General features: G+C 40.2%; 2 protein-coding genes and 1 non-coding gene across 4 annotated transcripts; 2 read left to right on the forward strand and 1 right to left on the reverse strand.

Annotated features, from left to right (window-relative positions):
• Positions 1-7,710: 7,710 nt before the first annotated feature.
• On the reverse strand, positions 7,711-10,747 carry MRPL18 (mitochondrial ribosomal protein L18). 2 transcript variants are annotated; one of them, XM_062572326.1, is made up of 4 exons: positions 10,525-10,747; positions 9,723-9,879; positions 8,230-8,464; positions 7,711-7,918 (listed from the first exon to the last, which is right to left on the reverse strand). In XM_062572326.1, exons 1-4 carry the CDS (start codon positions 10,730-10,732, stop codon positions 7,847-7,849), a joined length of 672 nt encoding a protein of 223 aa, XP_062428310.1. In that variant the 5' UTR covers positions 10,733-10,747; the 3' UTR covers positions 7,711-7,846. The 2 variants fall into 2 exon arrangements, with proteins under 2 accessions (XP_062428310.1, XP_062428309.1); XM_062572325.1 differs by having other exon boundaries at positions 9,723-9,903.
• A 1,015-nt stretch (positions 10,748-11,762) lies between these two features.
• On the forward strand, positions 11,763-20,980 carry TCP1 (t-complex 1). The gene is made up of 12 exons (XM_062572323.1): positions 11,763-11,887; positions 13,307-13,392; positions 14,241-14,369; positions 14,947-15,044; positions 15,363-15,473; positions 16,193-16,374; positions 17,220-17,346; positions 17,673-17,848; positions 18,619-18,742; positions 19,801-19,993; positions 20,304-20,467; positions 20,686-20,980. The coding sequence occupies exons 1-12, from the start codon at positions 11,815-11,817 to the stop codon at positions 20,897-20,899; spliced, it is 1,677 nt and encodes a 558-aa protein (XP_062428307.1). The 5' UTR covers positions 11,763-11,814; the 3' UTR covers positions 20,900-20,980.
• Positions 12,655-12,790, forward strand: LOC134139360 (small nucleolar RNA SNORA29). Its single transcript, XR_009958138.1, has one exon. It is a non-coding gene; the product is annotated as a small nucleolar RNA SNORA29 (small nucleolar RNA).
• Positions 20,981-21,071: the final 91 nt, after the last annotated feature.

The raw sequence follows: 21,071 nt of genomic DNA on the forward strand, positions 1-21,071 counted from the left end.
GACCACAAAAAGATTAATGAAGTCTGTCTTACAGAGTGCTGTGAACACTATGAGTGCCAGCTGGCAGTAATACAAGTAGAAAACAGTGGGACATTTCAAAGAATCAGCTTAACACTAAATCGTAACTAGTTTGCAGAACTTTCATCATACACGGTATGTTTTACTCAGTGCCACACCTCTCTTTCAAATCTATTAAACTTTGAAACTATGTGATAGCAGGCAAGACTGGTACACATTGCTGTAAGATCAGGCTTAAAATAAATGCCTCCAAAACTTAATTTGAATTTTTAGAAAGCAGGCATTTATTACAGCACTGGATGGACATTAGGTGGAACAATCCCCCTGTGCACCCAGCACTGTAGTAAAGAATGCCTGCTTTCTAAAACTTAAGTTTAGGGAGTTTTATTCTGAGCCTGATTTTATGGTAACATTTTGGCAACCCAGATGGGACACTCCCTGAATCTTGCCAGATCGGTGGGCTCACAGGACCTCCAGCCGATACTGCGGGATTCTTGGAAAGAGCCTCCGATCCTCAGACCGAAGTGTTCAGAACAAGGGCCCTGGGAAGGTAAAGGCATTCTTTCTATTAGCTTTTTATTGGTTTGGTTGCCTGTCTGTAAGATGTAGGTGAAAGCCACGCAGGATGAGGCTATAAGGGTACCTGAGGGGTTCGAGTCCCTGTCGAGTCCCTGTAGGACTTGAAAATTGGAAAAGGGGTTAGAGTCTCCCCTGCCCAGGGTTTCGGTAAAGGGGTTTGAGTCCCCAGTGTCAGTATTTTTGTTAATCTGTTTTTTTTTGATTACAGTTTTATTTATTGGAGTTACGGTTCTGTTTTACGTTTTGAATCTGTGATATTGGTTAAATATCAATCCTAGATAAAATGGGTGCCAGATCATGTAAGGGTGTTGAGGGCAATATTTTAAAGAAATCACCTTTAGGATGTATCTTGAAACACTGGAAACAGATTGCCAGACCTCCAGGTGGGGGGGGGGTAACAAAAGGAATCTTAACTAAATATTAAATAATAATAAGTAATAATAACAATAGTAATAATAATATAATAGTTAAGTAATATTAATATTAATATTAGGTATTGAAGTGATTTTGCAAGTGTTATTTGATAGCATCGAAAGAGAAATAGTTTGCAAGGCAGCTAGAACACAGTTAGAAGCGCAGATCGCTTTAGGGGCTTTATTGGGGATGGTAGAGACTCACTTTTCTTCTGTAGGTCTGAATTGAGATCCGAATGTCAATGGGTCAAGACAACTCCTAACCCAGTATCAAAAGTGGATTTTGTTTGGAATTCGAAACGCGATACCTAAGACAATTAACTAGTCTAATTTTTATGAAATAAAGCAGGATCGAAAGGAATCTCCTACTGATTTTATGACAAATTAAAAGAGGCTGCTTGTAAATATACAACTATCGATCCTGATTCAGAGGAAGGCAGAAATCAATTGGCTCCTTTATTTATAGGACAGTCCATGGACAATATAAGGTGAAAGTTACAGAAATTACAAGAAAGTGATGCGAGCGATCCGGGCAAATTGCTTGATGTGGCTTGGGCAGCATATAGAAATAGAGAAAGACAAAAGGAAACAATGAATAGTAGGCTTGGTAGCAATATTAGAAGAAAACACTCGTGCTAGAGATAATCAAAGGAGAGGGCAATATCAAGGAAGGGGTCAGGGATGAAGGGAAGTTCCCCCATCGCGAAATTTTAGATCTCCTTTGGGGGAAAACCAGTGTGCCCTTTGCAAGAGTGTGGGACATTGGAAGCCTGAGTGTCCCTTCTGGAAGCGAAATACCCTCCCGAATTCTTTACTCTCAATTGGGGAAGACTGAAGGAGACCAGAGGAATCTCTCTCAGTGGAACCTCTGGTTAAAGCTAGGCTGGAAAATGGAGAAGTTGAGTTTTTGGTTGATATAGGGGCTGCCTGTTCTGTGTTGAATACTTTGAAGGAAAATTAAGTAATAGAAACATAAATATTATTGCAGCAACAGGGACTTGTGAGACTCAGCCATTTTTCAAACCTCTGAAATTAGGGCTAGGGAAGCGATGGGTCACTCACCAATTTTTATATTTGCCAAATTCTCCAAAACCCCTATTAGGAAGAGACTTCCTTCAAAAACAGGAAGCAGAAATTAAAGAAGGAAAGATTGAAATTCACATTCCAGAATCTAAATATGTTGAGGCAACAGCCTTTTTGTTGCAGGATATAGGTTCCAAGGAAGAAACAATCCCTCAAGAAGTGGAGGATGCTGTAATCCCTGTTTTATGGGCTGGAGAGGTCCCAGGAAGGTCTCAAAGGGCAGAACTGGTAAGAGTCGATCTCAAACCAGGATCATCACCAGTAAGAATTAAGCAGTATCCTTTAAAACCAGAGGCAAAGGTAGGGTTAATTCCTATAATTCAAAGATTTTTGAAGTACAAGTTATTTGTAAAATGTGAGTCAAAATACAATACCCCTATTTTGCCAGTTGAAAAGGGTAATGATTATCGTCTAGGTCAAGATCTTAAAGCAATAAATCAGATAGTACAGGACATCCATCCTGTAGTGGCAAATCCATATGGGGAACAAAGTTGGTTTACAGTTTTGGATTTGAAAGATGCCTTTTTCTGCATTCCCCTTGATGCTAAAAGTAGAGAGCTTTTTGCTTTCGAATGGGAAAATCTGGAAACAGGAAGAAAGGTACAATATGATTGGACTGTCCTACCCCAAGGCTTCACAATAGTCCAACTATTTTTGGTAATCAGTTGGTAAAAGAATTAGAGATTTGGAAGAGAGAAAAGGAGTTATGTTACAATATGTAGATGACATCTTAATTGCAACAGAAACCAGAGAACAACGCATCTCCTTGACCATAAGCCTTTTGAACTTTTTGGGAATTAGTGGATATTGAGTATCCAAAGAAAAGGCACAAATTGCCCAAGAAACTGTCACATATCTGGGGTTCGAAATCATGAAAGGACAGAGACAGCTAGGGACTGAACAGAAGGAGGCTATTTGTCATTTTTCTAAACCCCAAACAGCCAGAGAATTGCAGGCGTTTCTAGGAATGGTGGGATGGTGCCGGCTTGTGAATTGCAAACTACGAACTATTAGTAAAACCTTTATATGAATTACTGAAAGACTCCCAAAGAGGATATATTGATTGGACCAGAGCCACTTTTAAACAATTAAAACAAGCCTTGATGAAGGCACTGGCTCTCAGATTACCGGATCTAACAAAACCCTTTGAACTTTTCACCTGTGAGAGGACAGGTATAGCTCTGGGCATCTTAGCACAACTTTTGGGGAAACAGCGACGGGCTGTGGCATATTTTTCTAAACAGTTGGGCAACGTAAGCCAAGGGTGGCTGAGCTGCCTTAGAGCTGTAGCAGCTACAGTACTATTGATTCAAGAAGCTCAAGTTAACCTTTGCACAGAAGATAGCCGTATACGTGCCCCATATGGTAATTACAGTATTGGAACAAAAAGGGGGACATTGGCCCTCCCCCAGTCACATGTTGAATGCCAAGCAGTACTGTTAGAACAGGAAGACACTTACCTCAAAACGACTTCAATCGTTAACCCCGCTATTTTTCTTTCAACTGACCACATAGAGAATGCTCCAGAGCAACACTGTTTACAAACAGTCAAGGAGATTTACTCTAGTCGCCCAGATCTCAGCAACACCCCACTGGAAAACTCAGATTGGGAATTATATCCAGACAGTAGCAGCTTTGTTTGAGATGGGAAAAGAATGTCAGGGTATGCTGTGATGACCATCAATGAGGTTGTGGAATTGCGAGCATTACCTGTAAAGGTGTCAGCTCAAAAAGCTAAGCTTATAGCCCTCACATGAGCACTGGACCTGAATGAGGGAAAAAGGGTTGACATATGGATGGATTCCAAGTATGTGGTTGGAATTGTACTTGCATGTAGGGCTATTTGGAAAGAAAGAATGCTTCTGTCAGCACAGGGGACCAAGATTAAACATGCCTCCCAAATTCAGGAACTACTTGAAAGCATTCAGAAACCGGCTGTGGTAGCTGTAATACATTGCAAAGCACATCAGAGTGGAAATTCTACTCCAGAAATAGGGAATCAATTAACAACAAAGTGTCAAAGGAGGCTGCAGAAACAGGCATCCTAGCTTTGATACCCAAGAAAGAAATAATCTTACCAGATACCCCACCAAAATATGATAGAAAATATTTTAAGCTAATAGAGTCCTTGAAAGCTAAGAAAGGAGTAAACAGATGGGCTATTACACCTATAGGACAGGTAGTAATTTCACCATCACTAATGAGGGAAATTGCTAAAAGAGAGCATGAAAAAGTACAATGGGGAGCGGAGAATTTATTAAAACATCTACAAAAACAGAATGACAGAAATTATTAGATCAATTACAGAAAAATGTGAGACTTGTCATAAAAATAACCCGAATACTAACAATAAGCTAATTTTTGGAGTAACCAAAGGGGGAAGCTGTCTTGGAGATTATTAGCAAATAGACATTTCTGAGTTACTGAGGCAAGAAGGATATAGATACATTTTGGTCCTAGCTGACATATTTACGGCATGGCTTGAAGCTTGTCATTCCAATAAAGCAAGAGAAGTAGTTAAGATCCTACTAACAGAAATTATTCCACAGTTTGGTATTCCCCTGGGAATGCTGTCAGATAGGGGGGGGGTCTCACTTTATTGCTAAGGTTGTGGAACAATTAAGTAAGGTAATTGTGGAACAGTTAGCTATAACATGGGATCTTCATACCTGTTATAGAGCACAGTTGAGTGGGCAAGTAGAATGAATGAATTATACTCTTAAGCTACAACTTGGAAAGATCTGCCAGGAAACAGCAATGACTTGGGTACAAGCATTACCTTTTGCATTATTAAGAATCAGGATCCAACCTCATAGAAGGGGTAACCTGAGGCCATATGAGTTGTTATATGGAAGGCCTTACCAAGCCCCACATATACCAGATAACACCCATAATATAGGAGGAATGGCTATAAATAACTATTTGATGTCTCTGGGAAATACCTTACAGGAACTTTGAAGATATGTGGCAGTTGATAGACCACTGGAATTAGATGCACCAGAACATCTGTTCCAGCCTGGGGATTGGGTCTATATTAAGTTGTGGGATTCAGAGCCACTTTCCACTGAAAAGTGGAAATGGCCATTTCAAGTTCTCCTGACAGCTTACACCACTGTTAAGTTTTGGGGCAAGGGACCGTGGATCCATTATTCTAGAGTTAAGTAGGCTCTCTCCCCTCGGACAGTAGAACAACAGTCTCCTCTTAAACTTAAGATAAGGAGAAACTATGTTTGACCTCTGGCATTTACTTGCATTAATATTGATAGCCATGAGCCAAGCTTGGCAAACCTTACGTTGAGACCAAAATTTACATTTGATCCTAGCTCAAAACATCACTCAAATTACACAAGAATGATTGTCGGATATGTACCCAAATGCCCCAAAGCAGTAATCCACATGGAATATCCTTAGTTGGAATAGTTTTAAGTGACTCACAAATGCAAAAAAAAAGAAACAGAGTGGAGTCTTGTAAGAGTAATTGGACTCCCACCTCTGATCCACTCACACATATAAGTCTTTCTGTGGTCTTGTGGGATGAAAATGATAAATTATGTATAACTGTAAATGATGAGTCTTATTATTACCCTGATTATGGCTATTGTAATAACGATTCATATGTACGCGAAGAAATCAGTAAGCCTGTTACAAGTAAACTTGGTCATGTTACAGGAATATTAACCCCACATGGCTTAGGATGATATTGGCTGTGTGGTGACAAAGCCTACACAAAGCCTTGCCCTTTCATGAAGATGAGACCTGTGCACTTGGAGTTTTAGTCCCCAGTGTGATTATAATTGATAAATTGCACCAACAAAGTGGATGGGTTAGGACCTTCCTCAAAAGAACTAAAAGGGCTCCTACTGCCGTTGCAGAATGACCCACAGGATTCCATAGTTTTGTTAGATGGCTCCTCCTGTGGCTGGGGGGCGAGCGAGTTGGAGAAAACAATTGTCAACATCTCAGCAACAATAGAACACATTGAAAATAAAATCCTGGATGCAATACAAGCCCTGCAGGCCAAAGTATTTAGTCTATCAATCAATCATAAGTGGTTTTACAAAATCTAATGGCCTTAGATTTATTATTAGTTTCCAGGGAAGGGTCTGTAGAGTTATAAATACGAGTTGTTGCATGTGTGTGGACCAAAGCGGAAGAATTTCTACAGGCTTAGATGAAATTTGGGAATAAACGAAAGTTTTACATGAAGTCACAAGGGATGATATCCCCCAGATTCAGATATATGGAAGAAGCTTACCTCATGGCTACCCAATTGGACTTGGTTAAGAAATCTCTTTGTTACTACAAGAACAATAGTCTGTGCTTGTATTTTAGTCTGTATTATGATTCAGTTTTGTAGTTGTTGGAATCAAATGTGTATAAAGTCAGGTATGAAATAATTTGAAACTTTGGATTTGTAACTCCAAAGTCTCAAGAAAGGGGAGACTTGATACATTAACTCTTGGACAAAGTTCCATTTTTGCCCTTTTATGATCATTTTTTTGTACTTGACAGTGTGTTTTGTGAAACTTAGCAGATAGTACAAAGCTGATGGCTGTGGGGCAGGCGAGGGGTGTTGGGGGGGAGTCATTCTGGTCTGGAGGCGCTAATGGCTGGAAGATTGCGCAGGAGGCATGGAAACAGCGAAGCTGCAGTAACTATGCATGCTCACAGAAAAGTTCAACTAAAGGACACCCTTGAGCAAACCCCTGATGACCCCAGGGACCACCAGAGACCCCCTCAGAAAACCCCAAAGCACATGCATAAACACAATGTGAATATTATAATTAGTTCCAGGAAATCCAATGAATACATATGATATGATGAGATATATATGAATGATAAAAACTTTGTTTAGCGTGATGTGCAGCATGCATGTTGGGAGGAACGATCGCCTGTGCATCCAGTGCTGTAATAAAGAATGCCTGCTTTCTAAAACTTCAGGTGAAGTTTTAGAGGGTTTTATTTTGAGCCTGATTTTACAGCAGCATACAGGAGTTGCACGGACCACTTGGGACTCTTTGAACAGGTGTTAAAATGCCACCAACTACACAATCTTTTTTAAGGAATAAAGTATGTGGGTTCACACTAACTGCAGGGTTACATTCCCTGGAAGCATTGCTGATGAATCAAGCAAACTTACAGCATAGTTCTTTAGCCGCACAGAGCAAAATATTTCTTGAGCATAGACAAGGAAAAAGGGGAGGAGGCATCTTACTCCCTGCAGCTGTGCAACTTCACTCTTAGACCTGGGAATTACAAACATTTAGAAAAGTTTTGCAGGAAACCTACAAAGATGAGTCAGGAGAATTAACTCGTTACACAGTAAGTGGATTAAACACAGAACTTAGTTATATTCTAAGGCATTTACCTAATGAGTGCATTTTGCTAGAGTTAGATTGCTTGCAGAGTTCAGGTTAAAAAGAACACAAAAACAAATATTAAAAATAAATAATTGATCATATTGCAACAATTGAAGACTTTAGCATTAAATCAACTATATGGTATCTTGATGCAGCACTTACTGAAATAAATTCAGTTGTCTGTGTGACAAGTGGTGAGCCTATTACAATTCTATCCTTAATCTGTTCATAATTTTAGAATCAAGAATAAAACACACTTCTGTCCTTTTAAAAATATTTTATTATAAGATACCATGCTCCAACTTGTTCCAGCTCTCAACCTTCACTGTGCCTGCACACACATGTGAACAGATGATTGTTGTTCCTTGGCAAGTTCTCCTGATAGTCTCTGTTTTATTGGTAGATTCTTCGTGGCTCACACAGAACAACACCACCCTCTTTCATAGCTTTTTCAAATTCCTGAATCTTGTTTGAAAGATTAAAAGAAAATAAAAAGGGAGAGAGAGAGAGAGAAATGAATAAATAAAAACTTTTTCCCATCCCACACAAAGGAAAAAAGAAAACAATCAGCACTGAAGTATCTTTTGGGAACTGTTATGCAGAGAGGCAGAGGTTAACAGCCTCACTAAAACATAAAAGGATAACTGACAAGCTGCAATTCCTATTAACTGTTGCAAGCAGAGATTTGTCAAGCCACATAACACTGATGTTCAGGAAGAATAGAATTAACATTTAGAAGGAAAGAGTAAAACAATTTTAAGGAGAAAGATACTTGCCGAGTCACAACGACGCTCCCAGGGGATGACTGCTTTAAAATTCACAAAGTTGATTCCTGCTTCCAAACAGCGTTGCGCCATTACATGGCCAAGGTTTTTGCATGCTGTTACTCCTTTAGGGCTGTACAGGTGTCTTTTTATGGCCCACTCTCGGGTAGAGGCAGATACTACAATGTCCCCATTACAGCGCTCAACAAAGGCGTCTACATAATGCTGTGTGCGCTCAAGCCGTAATCTGGAGAAAGGAAAGAAATATGGGATATGAGGTGTTTTCCAGATCTGAAGAGACAAAAACATAACATACAGTTAAGCACTTGTGACTCACCTTATGAAACAGAACTCAACACATTGAAACAACTGTAGTAATAATGATGAATTTTTGTATTACTTTTATTATCTGGGGCTTTGTTTCCTTTTATTAAGGCATAAACCAAGACTTGAAGCAATTTCAGGTGTGAACTTTTAACTTAGGCTTTGTTTCACACTAAGGACAGGTTGAATATCTATTGAGAATACAGTGGAAGGCAGGCAGGCAAGTAACAGCAGTCTAGACAGATAACCAGAGTTCTGATTAAAACTTCTGAACCATTTAAAACTTCTAAATTATGGCTGAAATTATTAAATTATGGTGAAAAAGATGACACACTTTAATTCAGTGCTGTCACATTAAGAAAAGGTGAAGATTTTTTTTCTGCCTTTATAAAGTCTAAATAGATTGTTATGGGTGATATTTTAAAGCCACAGCTGTCATATTGAGACACTTCAGCAGTTCAACAGAATGAAATTCCAAAAGCAACTTTTTAACAATTACTCAGGTGCTCAGTCCTACGTTGTTGCAAATCAGCAGTCATTCCAAACTTTGCATGGACTGATACACCTGCTTGTGAGCTAAATCAGGGAACTGCTCCAACTGAAAAATACGCTTGTCAGTCTCTCTAAATACTTCAGCTTACACAGCAGGTAATATTGCCAGGAGCAATAAGAGCTTAAGCAGTACTGCTAAGCCATAACATGTAACTACAAATTATTACTAGTAACTATTTCCTATTACTCTTTCAGACAAAATCAGATTTTCAGATATGAACAAACTGGATGGAATTCTCTCTCAGGAATAAATAATAATTTTGATTAGCCAGCTTAAAAGGAACTTATTTTCCAGAAGACAAGTGATCATCATTTTCTAAAAATTGGGCTATTTTTGTGCCTCAAGTAGAACAATAATATATGGTCAGAACAAGCAAAGAACTAGGAAGACTATAAGTTAAATAGTAGTTCTGTAGTAACTGCTACCTTAACAGTAGTTGGAAAGATTGTAAACACACTAACTTTGACATGATGATAAGCAACTGTTCTCTGAACATGAAAGATACCTGTAAATTCAGGACAGAAATAAGAGGACAACTGATTCAAAAAAGTACATTTTGTAGAAATACCAGCTGATATAGTTTAATTCTTTTGAAATCTTCATTTCTGGTGGGGGCTTTCTGACTCACCTATGCCAGAAGTCTCGCTTTGGCCACGTTGTCTTCCAGCCACGCTCCTTCCTAGCCAGGGCCAGCTGCTCCAGGTTCCGAGGATTCCTGTTAGTGAAGTCAGGGGCAACAATCTCATTTTCTGTCGTGTCCACCTCGCTTTTAATTTTGAGGCTGGCTGTAATTGATGCAAAACGAAGACCTTGAGAGAAAGCAAAAAAAAAAAAAAGGCATTTAAAAATACGTGTAGTATAAACAGCAGTATGAATACAGTAGAAAACAAAAGAGCCTGTAAGCTTGCAGGGCAAAGTTAACTTTTTTTTTTCGTGAACATCAAATAGATTCATACCAGAGCTGAACCTTTTTTCCAGTTTGTGGGGTGGACTGTAAGCTAAAAATGAAAAGTACCTAACATTTCAACAGTCATTCAAGACCTGTATGTTTAGCATTAATTCAAACATAGCTAGAAAATCTCTAGGATGAAGGCTTTTTAATATAATCAGAGGGAACCACGCAACTATACTATCAGAGAACAACCAGTATTAAAAACCCTACACCTCGTCCGGCTTAACCGGCACGGATTTGCACGAACGTGAACTTGGTGTCAAACTGCTGCGTCGCGCTGTCGAAGTATCTCTGCCACGCAACGCCTCCACGCGGAGAGGCAGCAGCACGAAGCCCTCACCAGGGCGACAGCCGGGGGCTCCCCCTTGCCAGCCGCCTCGCGCCCTCGGGCCATCCCGCGCCCCGGCCCGGCCCCCAGCAGTCCCAGCCGCCGCGCCCCGGGGCACCGCGCCTCGCCCAGCAGTGGGGCTGGCCTTACCTGCCGCGCGGGTCGGCAGCCGCCCGGCCGCGGCCCCCAGCAAAAGGCAGCTCCGGCTCCTCAGCGCCATGGGGAGCCGGTCCGCGATGGCAGCGGGCGGCACCCACACCCCGCCCCCGTTCAGAGGCACCTGGGCGCCGCCATCTTGGGCGAAGCGGGCGCCTTCCCCCGGAAGCCGACCACAGGAAGACTTCCGCCCGTACTTCATGATGTCACCCGGAAGCACTAGCGCTATGTGACGGTCCTGGCAGCGCGGGAAGGGGTGCGGGGGTGGAACAGTAGCGCCTCCGTAAGGCTGCCAGCGGGCGCCGTGGGAGTTGATAACGTGCTTCAAACGGCTACGTGGAGAAGCAAATCACTCAGAGATAATGCATCGCTTCATGGGCGCTGGAGTCGTGATCCTAGGCGTTCATGAATTTTTCCACGTCTAAAAATGGTACACCCACGGGTCTCCAAAAGCCTCCCAGAACCTTCTGTAGCTATAATCAGGAAGATAGTAGATCAAGTGTGAGGTTCACAATAGTACTGACTAACAGCTACAGACCAGAACTAAGGTTGCTGTTACGGAGCCTAAGAAAAATCAAACTGTAGCACAGGAGCTTGTTTACCTTTGAAATCTAAAATGCAGAATATATGCAGATTTGACAAGAAAGGGGTGTGAATTTCTATCGTTTTCCAGCACTTATCAATGCTACAAAATGGTGACTAAAGGCATTGGGAAAATTGTGCACTGTGCTTGAAAAAATAAGCGTTTATCAGTATTAAAAAAGCAGCGAAATAACAAAAGCTGCTTAGTCTCCTGCCCGAATTGCGGCCAGAGCGAGCAGCGCAGTACGAGGCAAAGGGGCGCTGCCCGCTCCTCCGCTGCTGTAGAGTTTTCACGAGCTTCTTCAGAGCGCGCCCAGCTTCGGGGTCCTGGAGCCCGGGACAACAAGTTGCTCCCCACGCGAAACATCCCGCTCAAGGCGAGGGGGAGCAGAAAAGGACACGAACACGCACGCGCGGGCTCCCACCGCCTTCTAGAACCTCCTGGAACTGCCCATGGCCCCTCGCTCACTGCCCCTCCCCCGCGGTGACGGCTCTGACAGCGGCGTGGGCCAATGGCGGCTGGAGGCGCGTTACAGCGGGGCGGGGCGCGCCGTGGGATTGGGCGAGCAGGGCGAGGTCCCGCCCCCCCAGCGGAAGGCGCCTCGCCTCTCCCCATGCGCGCCCGGGAGGGCGTTCCCATCATTCTTTGCGGCTCTGCAGTGATCTGGGAGTCGCGCGTGCTGCCGCTCCCTCTGCGGGAAGATGGCGGCGATGGAGGGGCCCCTGGCCGTGTTCGGCGAGCGCACCAGCGGCGACGCGATCCGCACGCAAAACGGTAGCGGCCCGTGGCCGCGGGCAGAGGCTTGATGAGTGCGGGGGGGGGGGGCACAAAGGAGGCAATACGGCGCCGCGGTAGGCGCTGCCATGTGCTTACCCGCCTACCGGGCAAGCGATCCCCCCTACCACCGTGGGCCGCTGGGGCCGTGAGAGAGGCCAGCCCGCCATTGGGGAGAGGCGGCTCTGCTCCCTTCCCGGACTTACCGAGTCCAGCGCATTCCTGGCGCCCTTTCCAGGCTCCTCCCGCTCTGTGGCGAGGCGACCCCCTTTTCTCTTGACGTCCAGGGAGCGTGGTGGCCGCTGGTTGCGAATCGACGTCTTGTTCCGGTTCTCGTGGGGCCGGGGACCGGTGGTGGGCCGGCAGGGCCTGTGGGCGGGGACCCCTCCGCAGTACAGAGAAATAATCTGCTTTGGGCAGTAGGGACCTTCTTCGAGATGAGTGTCTTTAGTTCTCAAAAATGCTTCACGTTTCTCAGGATTTTAAACCAAATCTGGGGGCAAGGCTGCAAATTCTGAGAGGGTTCTCAGAGTAGTTCTTGAGAAGGTAAATGGCAGAAGTAGCGGAGGACTTATCCTTGGGTTATTATGAGAATTTGATGCCGTTTTTATAACTTAGCACGCTGAAGATGAAGATTCCTTAGGCTATGGTTAAGTAATAATTTGGTAGTGACTAGCCTGATGGTATCAGGGATATTTGCTTTCAGAAAGTTGCAGATAACTCATTCAAAGCAAAAGAAATAGATCATTTAAAATTCAAAGTAAAGCATTCCCATTATACTACCACTTTTTCAATTTCTAGAATAAGTGGCTATGCTTGTGGGATAGAGAAAAACTTGCCACGGTCTGAAGGAAAAGGTTGATTGTATCTTTTTCCTATATGAAGTTGGCAGGACATCATTTAAACAGACAAAATAAGTGGTTTGTTTTAGTCACAGGACTAAGCAGGATATAAAAACGTGTTGCTACTTCACGCATGGTAATGCTATTGTTTCCTATCTGCCCACGCAAATGTACCACTTTCTTTGTGGAGCTAGGGGCTAATGAGGGTGAATTTTGACAGTAGGGCTTGCTGCTACCAAAAGAAGCAGTGCAACCAGCTTCTATGAAGCTACTCTCCAGTGTTTTTCTGACCTTTGTACTGTAGTCCATTCATATTATAACCCAACAGAAAACAGTTCTTTTTCTGAGAAGTTATGTCAGTTTAGTGAGCAGAACCAATTTTGAGGGAAAAGTGAAGAGTGGCACAGACTGTATTCTTTAGTAGCACTAAGTCATCACACAGCTTTGCTGAAACCTAGTTCTAAGTTAGGCTACTTTGTTTCGTTTTTCTGAAATGTAGGTTCCTGCCACATTGTTTTGTAAGCTGGAGTCCACCTAAAATCGGAAGGCTATAATCTGTTTTATTTCATTTATGCAGTTACTGCTGCATCTGCTATTGCCAACATTGTGAAGAGTTCTCTTGGGCCAGTTGGTCTGGATAAGATGTTGGTGGATGATATTGGGGTAAGTAATCTTTAAGTAAAAAGTGCTAGGAGGACTTGTGTGTCTGAGTAGGAGTGTTTTCTTTTAAAGTGTTTCACAGGTCTAACATGCACGCATGTTTATTCCATAGTGCTGAGTGGGGGGGGGGGGGGGGAATAAGGAAGGAGGGAATGAACAACTGTAATGGAAGTGAACATAGCAGTTACCACATAAGTTGTTAGATTATTGTAATTTCATGTAGTAAATTATTACACTAAAACTGATTTATTTTTATATGTGTTTGTCAGTATTTAGTAACATTGGTCAAATTCATAGGAATGAATACCACTGATAACACTGTTAAAGTTGGGCCTCATAGTGGTGTTGATTTATATAGCCCCATTGCTGCAAGGAGAGAAGTAACATATTTGAATGAATTCAAATAAACCCATAACCATTTAAAAGTCTTTTAATGACAACTTTACAGTCTATAATAGTATTTTTGAAAATCAATGTAGTCTCTTAAAATACTGTATTAAAGGATAGTCATTGTGCAGTATGGAATCAAACTATTATGTGCAAAAAGGTAGATGAGTTTCTGTTAAAGAACCTTTTATTTCTGTAAGACGAAGACTTCTCTGATAGTGTGCAGGAGTGCAAATACTATACTAATAACATCTTTATTGGTGAAATGAGACTCCTGATTTAAAAAAAAGAAAAGAAAGAAATGGAGTAAACATATGATATAATTGGTCATAATATGGGTTTTCACAGTGAATAATTATCTCTTTTCTACAAATATTGTGAAATGCTCATGTTTCATAAGTAGAATAGAAATAAACTTAGTATTGACATAGTAGAAACAAACTTAATATTTGACTTAAAACTAGGATGTGACCATTACTAATGATGGTGCAACCATTCTGAAACTGCTAGAAGTAGAACATCCTGCTGCAAAAGTTCTTTGTGAGCTGGCAGACCTGCAAGACAAAGAAGTTGGAGATGGGACCACTTCAGTGGTATGTACAAAGTTTTACAAGCAGATATGCAAAAAGTCCATTTTTCACAACAGAAACACAGCTTTTGATTTATCCATTTATGAATCGTGATTGTAATGGGGATTAACTTTATAGGACAAAAAAATATTGTTTGAATACAAGCAGATTTTACAAAGCAGATTACAGAATAAAGAAATCCAATATTGGTGTTTTATGGATGCTAGTTTCTCATATGAGTCCCATCACTCAGTGCGGTTCCATTATTCATGTCTCCCATTCTTGAAGATCTAGGGTAAACTCTTTAACTGGTGTTCTGCAACTTTAATCAGCAAAAGAAATCCAAAGGTAGTTGGGCTAATAAATAAAGGTCTTAAGCAGTAAAACCTTGCCTGAGATTTGCAATATATTTTGAAAGAAGAAAAGAATCAAATGGCTTTTTTTTGTGAGGTTAGAAGCTACTTGCTGTATCAAGTTGCGAGCACTTCTTTTCCACTGAGTAGATACTGGACAACCTTTATGATTCTGTTTTCCACTCAGCAATAACAAGTGCATTTTGTTTGTTTGGAATATGTGTATTTAGTGTTTGTGTTTTAAACAGGTAATTATTGCTGCAGAACTTCTAAAAAATGCAGATGAACTAGTCAAACAGAAAATTCATCCTACCTCCATTATTGGTGGATATCGACTTGCTTGCAAGTAAGAACCTAATACAGTTGAAGTGTATTCCAGTTTCTAAAGTACCATGAGTGCATGCTTTTTAGTTCTTTATTTATTACTGCATTAATACAGAGTCCCGGGAGCAAAGTGTTGATGTGTATTTTCTTTGTTGTAGCTTCAGTGTTGAACTGCTATGTACTTACATTAAAAGTCATTTTTACTATTCTAGAAGATGAACTGATTTCATTCCTATGTTATTTGAGGTAATATTTAGAAAATCTTGCATGTTGTCAGGCATTCATCTTTTGTGGGAGTGTTTTTCTTTAACATCTTTTTTTTATTATTATTATTTCACAGGGAAGCAGTTCGCTACATTAATGAAAATCTTATTATTAACACGGATGAACTGGGCAGAGAGTGCCTAATTAATGCTGCTAAAACATCAATGTCCTCCAAAATAATAGGAATGTATCCTTTTACTTGATTAAGTTATTTAAAGAAGAATGATTGTCTAGAGAACTTGAGTAGCTAGGCTAGTTTCCCTTGCAGCAGTTCTTATGGATGGGAATAGTAGGCCCTCTATCCTTTTGTAATGGAATTGTGAAGAACGCTTTGCAGAGATCAAAGTCTGGCATGGGAAGATGTGCTCACATTTTGCAAAAACATTTAAACCTGGATAGACACGGCATGTCATAATAGCTTTAACAGTGGATTGATTGTTTCCTTACTACATTACATGTTAGTGATAGTGGCAAAGGAACTGTGTGAACAGAAGAATGCATTACAGAAATCAAGTACCTGGGGAGTGAAAGTGCGGGAATGAAGGCTGCATTTTACTTGGTAGTTGCAAAAGAACCTTTATTTTAAGCCTCCGTGTTATAAAGTGAATGCAGATTAACCATAGCATAGGTACTTTTGTTATGGACACAAGGTAGGTAAAATACAAGCAGTTGCATCACACTAGTCTGTCTTAATTTTCACATAAGTTTTTCACCTTTAAAAAAAAAATCATTTCTTTAAGGGAATGATAAAGTATCTGATAAAGTGAAGGAAAGCTAAAACTTAAAACACCAAAAGAACTATTAAACTATTAATGGAAGCAATTTTTGACTCTTAGTTTAGGGAGACTTTTTTTTTAATGCATGATACTGGTTTTCTTCCTAAGTTTAGCCTTAACAGCATTTTAGTGATGGTGATTTCTTTGCCAATATGGTGGTGGATGCTGCTCTGGCAGTTAAATACACAGACCAGAAGGGTCAGGCTCGCTATCCAATCAACTCAGTCAATGTTTTGAAGGCACATGGACGCAGCCAAAAAGAAAGCATTCTTGTGAATGGTTATGCTCTGAACTGTGTGGTGGGCTCACAGGGTAAGAACATACTATGTTTCATAAAGCTTTTGTGTGAATCTAGCCCTTTCAGTCTTTTTGCATAGATTTTTTTTTTCTACTGACTCTATTAGTTGTAAAAGTCACATGAGTTATCAATTCCAGAGCAAGTAAACAAAATTTAATTATTTCACTAGTAGCTCCCCAGCTCAGTTCTGCCAGCTCGTTAATGGTCTGTAAAGTTGGCAAGTAACTAACTGATCTTGTGTTGATGTAGAAGTTTTGTTACATTGTGTGATGCACAATGTAATGAAGCTTCATTACACTGGATGTCAAAGCACAGCGAAATTTTACAGGGATTGAACATTTAATATAGTAGTTAAAGGGTTTAGTAATTTAGGGTTTTTATTTAAAAAACAAAGCTTTTGCTGTTTCCGTTGATCTGTGACACCAGGAATATATGTGTGGCTGGCTGCAAGGCAGAACTTCCATTGTAAGCGGTTTTGTGTGCATCAGTAAGGTAACACACCTCCATTGTGGGAGCTGCTATCAACTCTGCTCAATGTACTTTTTCTCTATAAACTTAGGTTGTAATTAGGTAACTTCAGGCATGTGACGCTGGCTGGTCAGCTTTTTATGGTCACTTGCTTTTGAGAGGGGTCCATAAAAAAAATAACTAACGTTTTAGTAGGATTCTGAAGCGTATTTTACTTCTTCCAAAGTTTTTTATTAGTATTCTTCTGTACTCCTGCAGAATTGGAGGAGACACAAAATGGAAATACAAAATATAAAAGTAATGTTAGTTTTGTTTTCAAATGCTAACTTAAATTTCTTCTGTTAACTGAGTTTGACAAAATCCTTTTCCTTTTTTACTTTCTCCCCCCCAGGTATGACCAAGAGAATAGTTAATGCAAAGATTGCATGTCTTGACTTCAGCCTGCAGAAAGCAAAAATGAAGCTTGGTGTTCAGGTTGTTATCTCAGACCCTGAGAAGCTGGATCAGATAAGGCAGAGGTGTGTGAAAGCTTAAATAACTCAGTGGAGTTTCACAGGCTTCTTTTGGTCTACTGTTTGAGTGGCCTGTACTTTTGACTGAGCACAAGAAGTAAAAATATTTTTAAATGTTAGCACTTCTTGGTAATAGATACTAATTGTAGAAGAGTTCAGTTTTGGACACAGGATTAGAACTAAGTCAGTTTCAGAGAAATCTACCATTGAACCATTTGTGCAATGGTTTCTTTTCCTTGCAGAATTTTGCACTAAGGTTTCAGAAAATTGGTTAAAGACTGTGATTGCAGATTTTTAAATCCAGTTTTACAGCTTCAGCGTTGTGCTTGCAGAGAGTCAGATATTACAAAAGAAAGGATCCAGAAGATTCTGGCCACTGGTGCCAATGTTATTCTAACCACTGGAGGCATCGATGATATGTGTCTGAAATACTTTGTTGATGCTGGTGCTATGGCAGTACGCAGAGTTGTAAAAAAGGATCTAAAGCGCATTGCAAAGGCATCAGGAGGTATGTATTTATGAATCTTAATTTTATGCATAAGCTGCGTAAGCATTAGCTGTTAAGAGTATGGGTAGTTGATTTTCTTAATATGGTTTCTTAACGTGAAAGCCACCACAGTATTTACATTTAGGGAACTGCAAGGAGAGGACAAGTGGAGGCAAGCTACTTTTAGCTTTTAATTTCACTATTGATTTTAAGTCAGCATTCTGTCAAAGTGGATGGGTACTGTAGTTGATTGCTGAAGATATACAGTGAGAAGAAAGACTGTCTTGCACTGGAAGGGCTCCCTTCTGGAGGGAATAAGAACCAGAGTCTGTATTAGTTCACAAGTCTTTATTGAGAATACCTTCATAAGCCTGTGTTCATGGAGTTGTAATTCTTACTGTGTTAAGCACCTTGTATAGATAGTTCAAGAGAAACCATGAATTTTTAAAACCTTAAATACATATTGGAAGAAAAAAAGTGGTCCCAGACTGATTTTATCAGTCACTTCCTGTGCTGTTCATGATTTTCTGGTAACAGTTCTCAAATTTGCAAGAAAGCATTTTCATTATAGTAAAGCACAGTTGTAGAAAAATGAAAGAAATAGAAGTAGTTAACTAAGAATAGCAATGCTGATTATAAACTACAGAAAACTGAATTTCTATCTGTGAATTAGTGTTTTTTGATTTAAGGAAATCTGCTTATGATGCTTTTCTGGTTTTGTTTTCCTGTATGCTTTAAGTTGGCAAAGAATGTGCTAGAATGGAATGCTAATTTTTTTCTTTTTTTTTAAGCAACCATATGTTCAACTCTTGCCAACCTTGAAGGTGAGGAGAGTTTTGAGGCACTAATGTTGGGACAGGCAGAAGAGGTGATTCAAGAGAGAATCTGTGATGATGAGCTGATTTTAATCAAGAAGTAAGAACCTCTTTTAGAATACTCGGTTTTGTGTAAAATGTCTTACTAAGTTTAGAGATAAAATCCCATTTATTTGCTTCCATGCTGTCTCAGTGGTATGAGTAGTTATACGCATGGGAAAGACTATACAACTCCACTGCAAATTAGAGGTGAAAGTTCCAGTGTTTCATCTCTTTTGCTGGGGCTGGACAGTTCTGTCACCAACCATAATGTATCTATGGTGAGTTGCTTTAGGGGCTTTATTTAAATTTTTGTGTTTGCAATTTTTTTTAAAAAATCTTCTTTTCTAATGTACAGTAAAATCCTATTAAATTGATAGAGACTCACTATTGTAGTATTCACATGACTTCTAGCAGTATGGTCCTGTTGAATTCCCCTTACAGGCAATAAAGGGAAATAAATACCATCACAGTAATATCATACAACTAGGGATATGTAAGCAGAATCTAATCCAGGAAGAAGGTAGAAAAAGTGGTTTGGGATAGTTTCATTGCATTAATCATCCCCTTGTTAGTGTCAAATGGAAGTCATTATTAATAAATAGTATTTTTAAAGGGTAAGAGTTACCAACTAGTAATTGTTCCTCTTTTTGTCTGCGCACGCTGTATTTTCCTTTAGAGGTTTTAGTATGCCAGTGCTGTCTGGTATCTGAACACTTGGGAGTATCCAAGTTTGTTTGACCTGAATGCACTTGCATATTAACTTTTCCACAGCTTTGATATCACACCATACATACTGAATTAAGTGTCTAGCTTTACTAGTACTGTTTCTTCCCTACTTAGTGATTAGAAAATTTCTTGCCAGTCATATTTTATCAGGTAGATTTCTTTGAAATGCTAAACCCAAACCAGGTTCTTATATTTCAAACTCTTGACTTAAGTTGCAATGTATAGATACTTAAATGTGGCATGGTAATGTTAAGGTTTTGTTCTACATGTTAGAAGAACTTAGCTCCACTGAATTTCATTAAAAAGCAGGGAGGGGGAACATCTGCAAGAAGAGTTTTAGTTGTATTCTTTTCAGTTTAGCTAACTGACTTGTTTTTGGTTTTTTGACAGTACAAAGGCTCGTACCTCAGCATCAATTATCTTACGAGGAGCTAATGACTTCATGTGTGATGAAATGGAACGGTCTATACATGATGCTCTCTGTGTTGTTAAAAGGGTATTGGAATCCAAATCTGTTGTCCCAGGTGGGGGTGCTGTAGAGGCTGCACTCTCAATCTACCTTGAAAATTACGCAACAAGCATGGTAAGTCTTGCTCAGAGAAGTAACAGTGCATATGTGTTGAACTGGGACAGTCTTCATATGTGAATTTTCAAATACTGTACCAGAAGTCAGCGCTGTGGTGCACGAAAACATAATTAGCTTACAGAATGTAAGGTGATCCTCTGAAATGATGGATATGTCTTTCTCTCACATATTCTGACTGTGAGGTTTTCTGGCCTAAAATAAGTTTTGTCTTTAAAACATCTACGTACTAGTGACACTCTTGATCATGGCTGTATTTTTTTCCTCTTGTATTGCAGCAGTTGGTTTTAAATCTCTTTCCTCTTTGTAGGGATCACGTGAACAACTTGCAATAGCAGAATTTGCAAGGTCCCTCTTGATCATTCCAAATACATTGGCAGTAAACGCTGCTCAAGATGCCACAGATCTTGTTGCAAAGCTGAGAGCGTTCCATAATGAGGCTCAAGTTAATCCAGATCGCAAAAATCTGAAATGGCAAGTATTGATAGGCTATTTGAAGTGAAGTGGGTTGGTGTCTTAGGTGGAAAGTTGTTTTATTAGTTTACTGAAACAATGCTTTGCATTTAGAATAATGCAGACTTACCACTGAACTCTTCTGTCACTTACTTTACTATCTGTGTCACTGTGACCGAATTGTAAACACCATACCCTGATTTATTTCTACCTCTCCATCTGATATTTCTTCTTTTCAGGATTGGTCTTGACTTAATCAATGGAAAACCTCGTGATAACAAACAAGCAGGCGTCTTTGAGCCAACCATGGTCAAAACTAAGAGCCTAAAGTTTGCAACAGAAGCTGCAATTACTATTCTTCGAATTGATGATCTTATTAAACTGCACCCTGAAACTAAAGAAGATAGAGGGTGCTATGAGGATGCAGTTCACTCTGGAGCTCTTGAAGAGTAACTTAGATTTATTTATGTTTGTGTAACTTACATTTCCCGTTGTTATAACTAAAATGTTAATAAAACAAGTGGTGAAGATAAAGTTGATCCTGTTTTGTTGAAAAGTTAAGTTTTAGCTGTGGTAACAGCTTGAGAAGCTGTGGTAACCTCTAATTGTAGAGGTTACACCTCTA

Source organism: Rhea pennata, chromosome 3 (assembly GCF_028389875.1).
Source record: "Rhea pennata isolate bPtePen1 chromosome 3, bPtePen1.pri, whole genome shotgun sequence".
Classification (NCBI taxonomy): domain Eukaryota; kingdom Metazoa; phylum Chordata; class Aves; order Rheiformes; family Rheidae; genus Rhea; species Rhea pennata.

Coding starts and splice junctions, on each gene's coding strand:
- MRPL18 (XM_062572325.1), bottom strand. CDS start 10,732: ATGAAGTACGGGCGGAAGTCTTCCTGTGGTCGGCTTCCGGGGGAAGGC. Junction 9,904..10,524: donor GCTGCCGACCCGCGCGGCAG/GTAAGGCCAGCC, acceptor CTTTCTCTCAAG/GTCTTCGTTTTGCATCAATT. Junction 8,465..9,722: donor AAGCGAGACTTCTGGCATAG/GTGAGTCAGAAA, acceptor TCCTTTCTCCAG/ATTACGGCTTGAGCGCACAC.
- TCP1 (XM_062572323.1), top strand. CDS start 11,815: ATGGCGGCGATGGAGGGGCCCCTGGCCGTGTTCGGCGAGCGCACCAGC. Junction 14,370..14,946: donor GAGATGGGACCACTTCAGTG/GTATGTACAAAG, acceptor TGTTTTAAACAG/GTAATTATTGCTGCAGAACT. Junction 20,468..20,685: donor GATCGCAAAAATCTGAAATG/GCAAGTATTGAT, acceptor TCTTCTTTTCAG/GATTGGTCTTGACTTAATCA.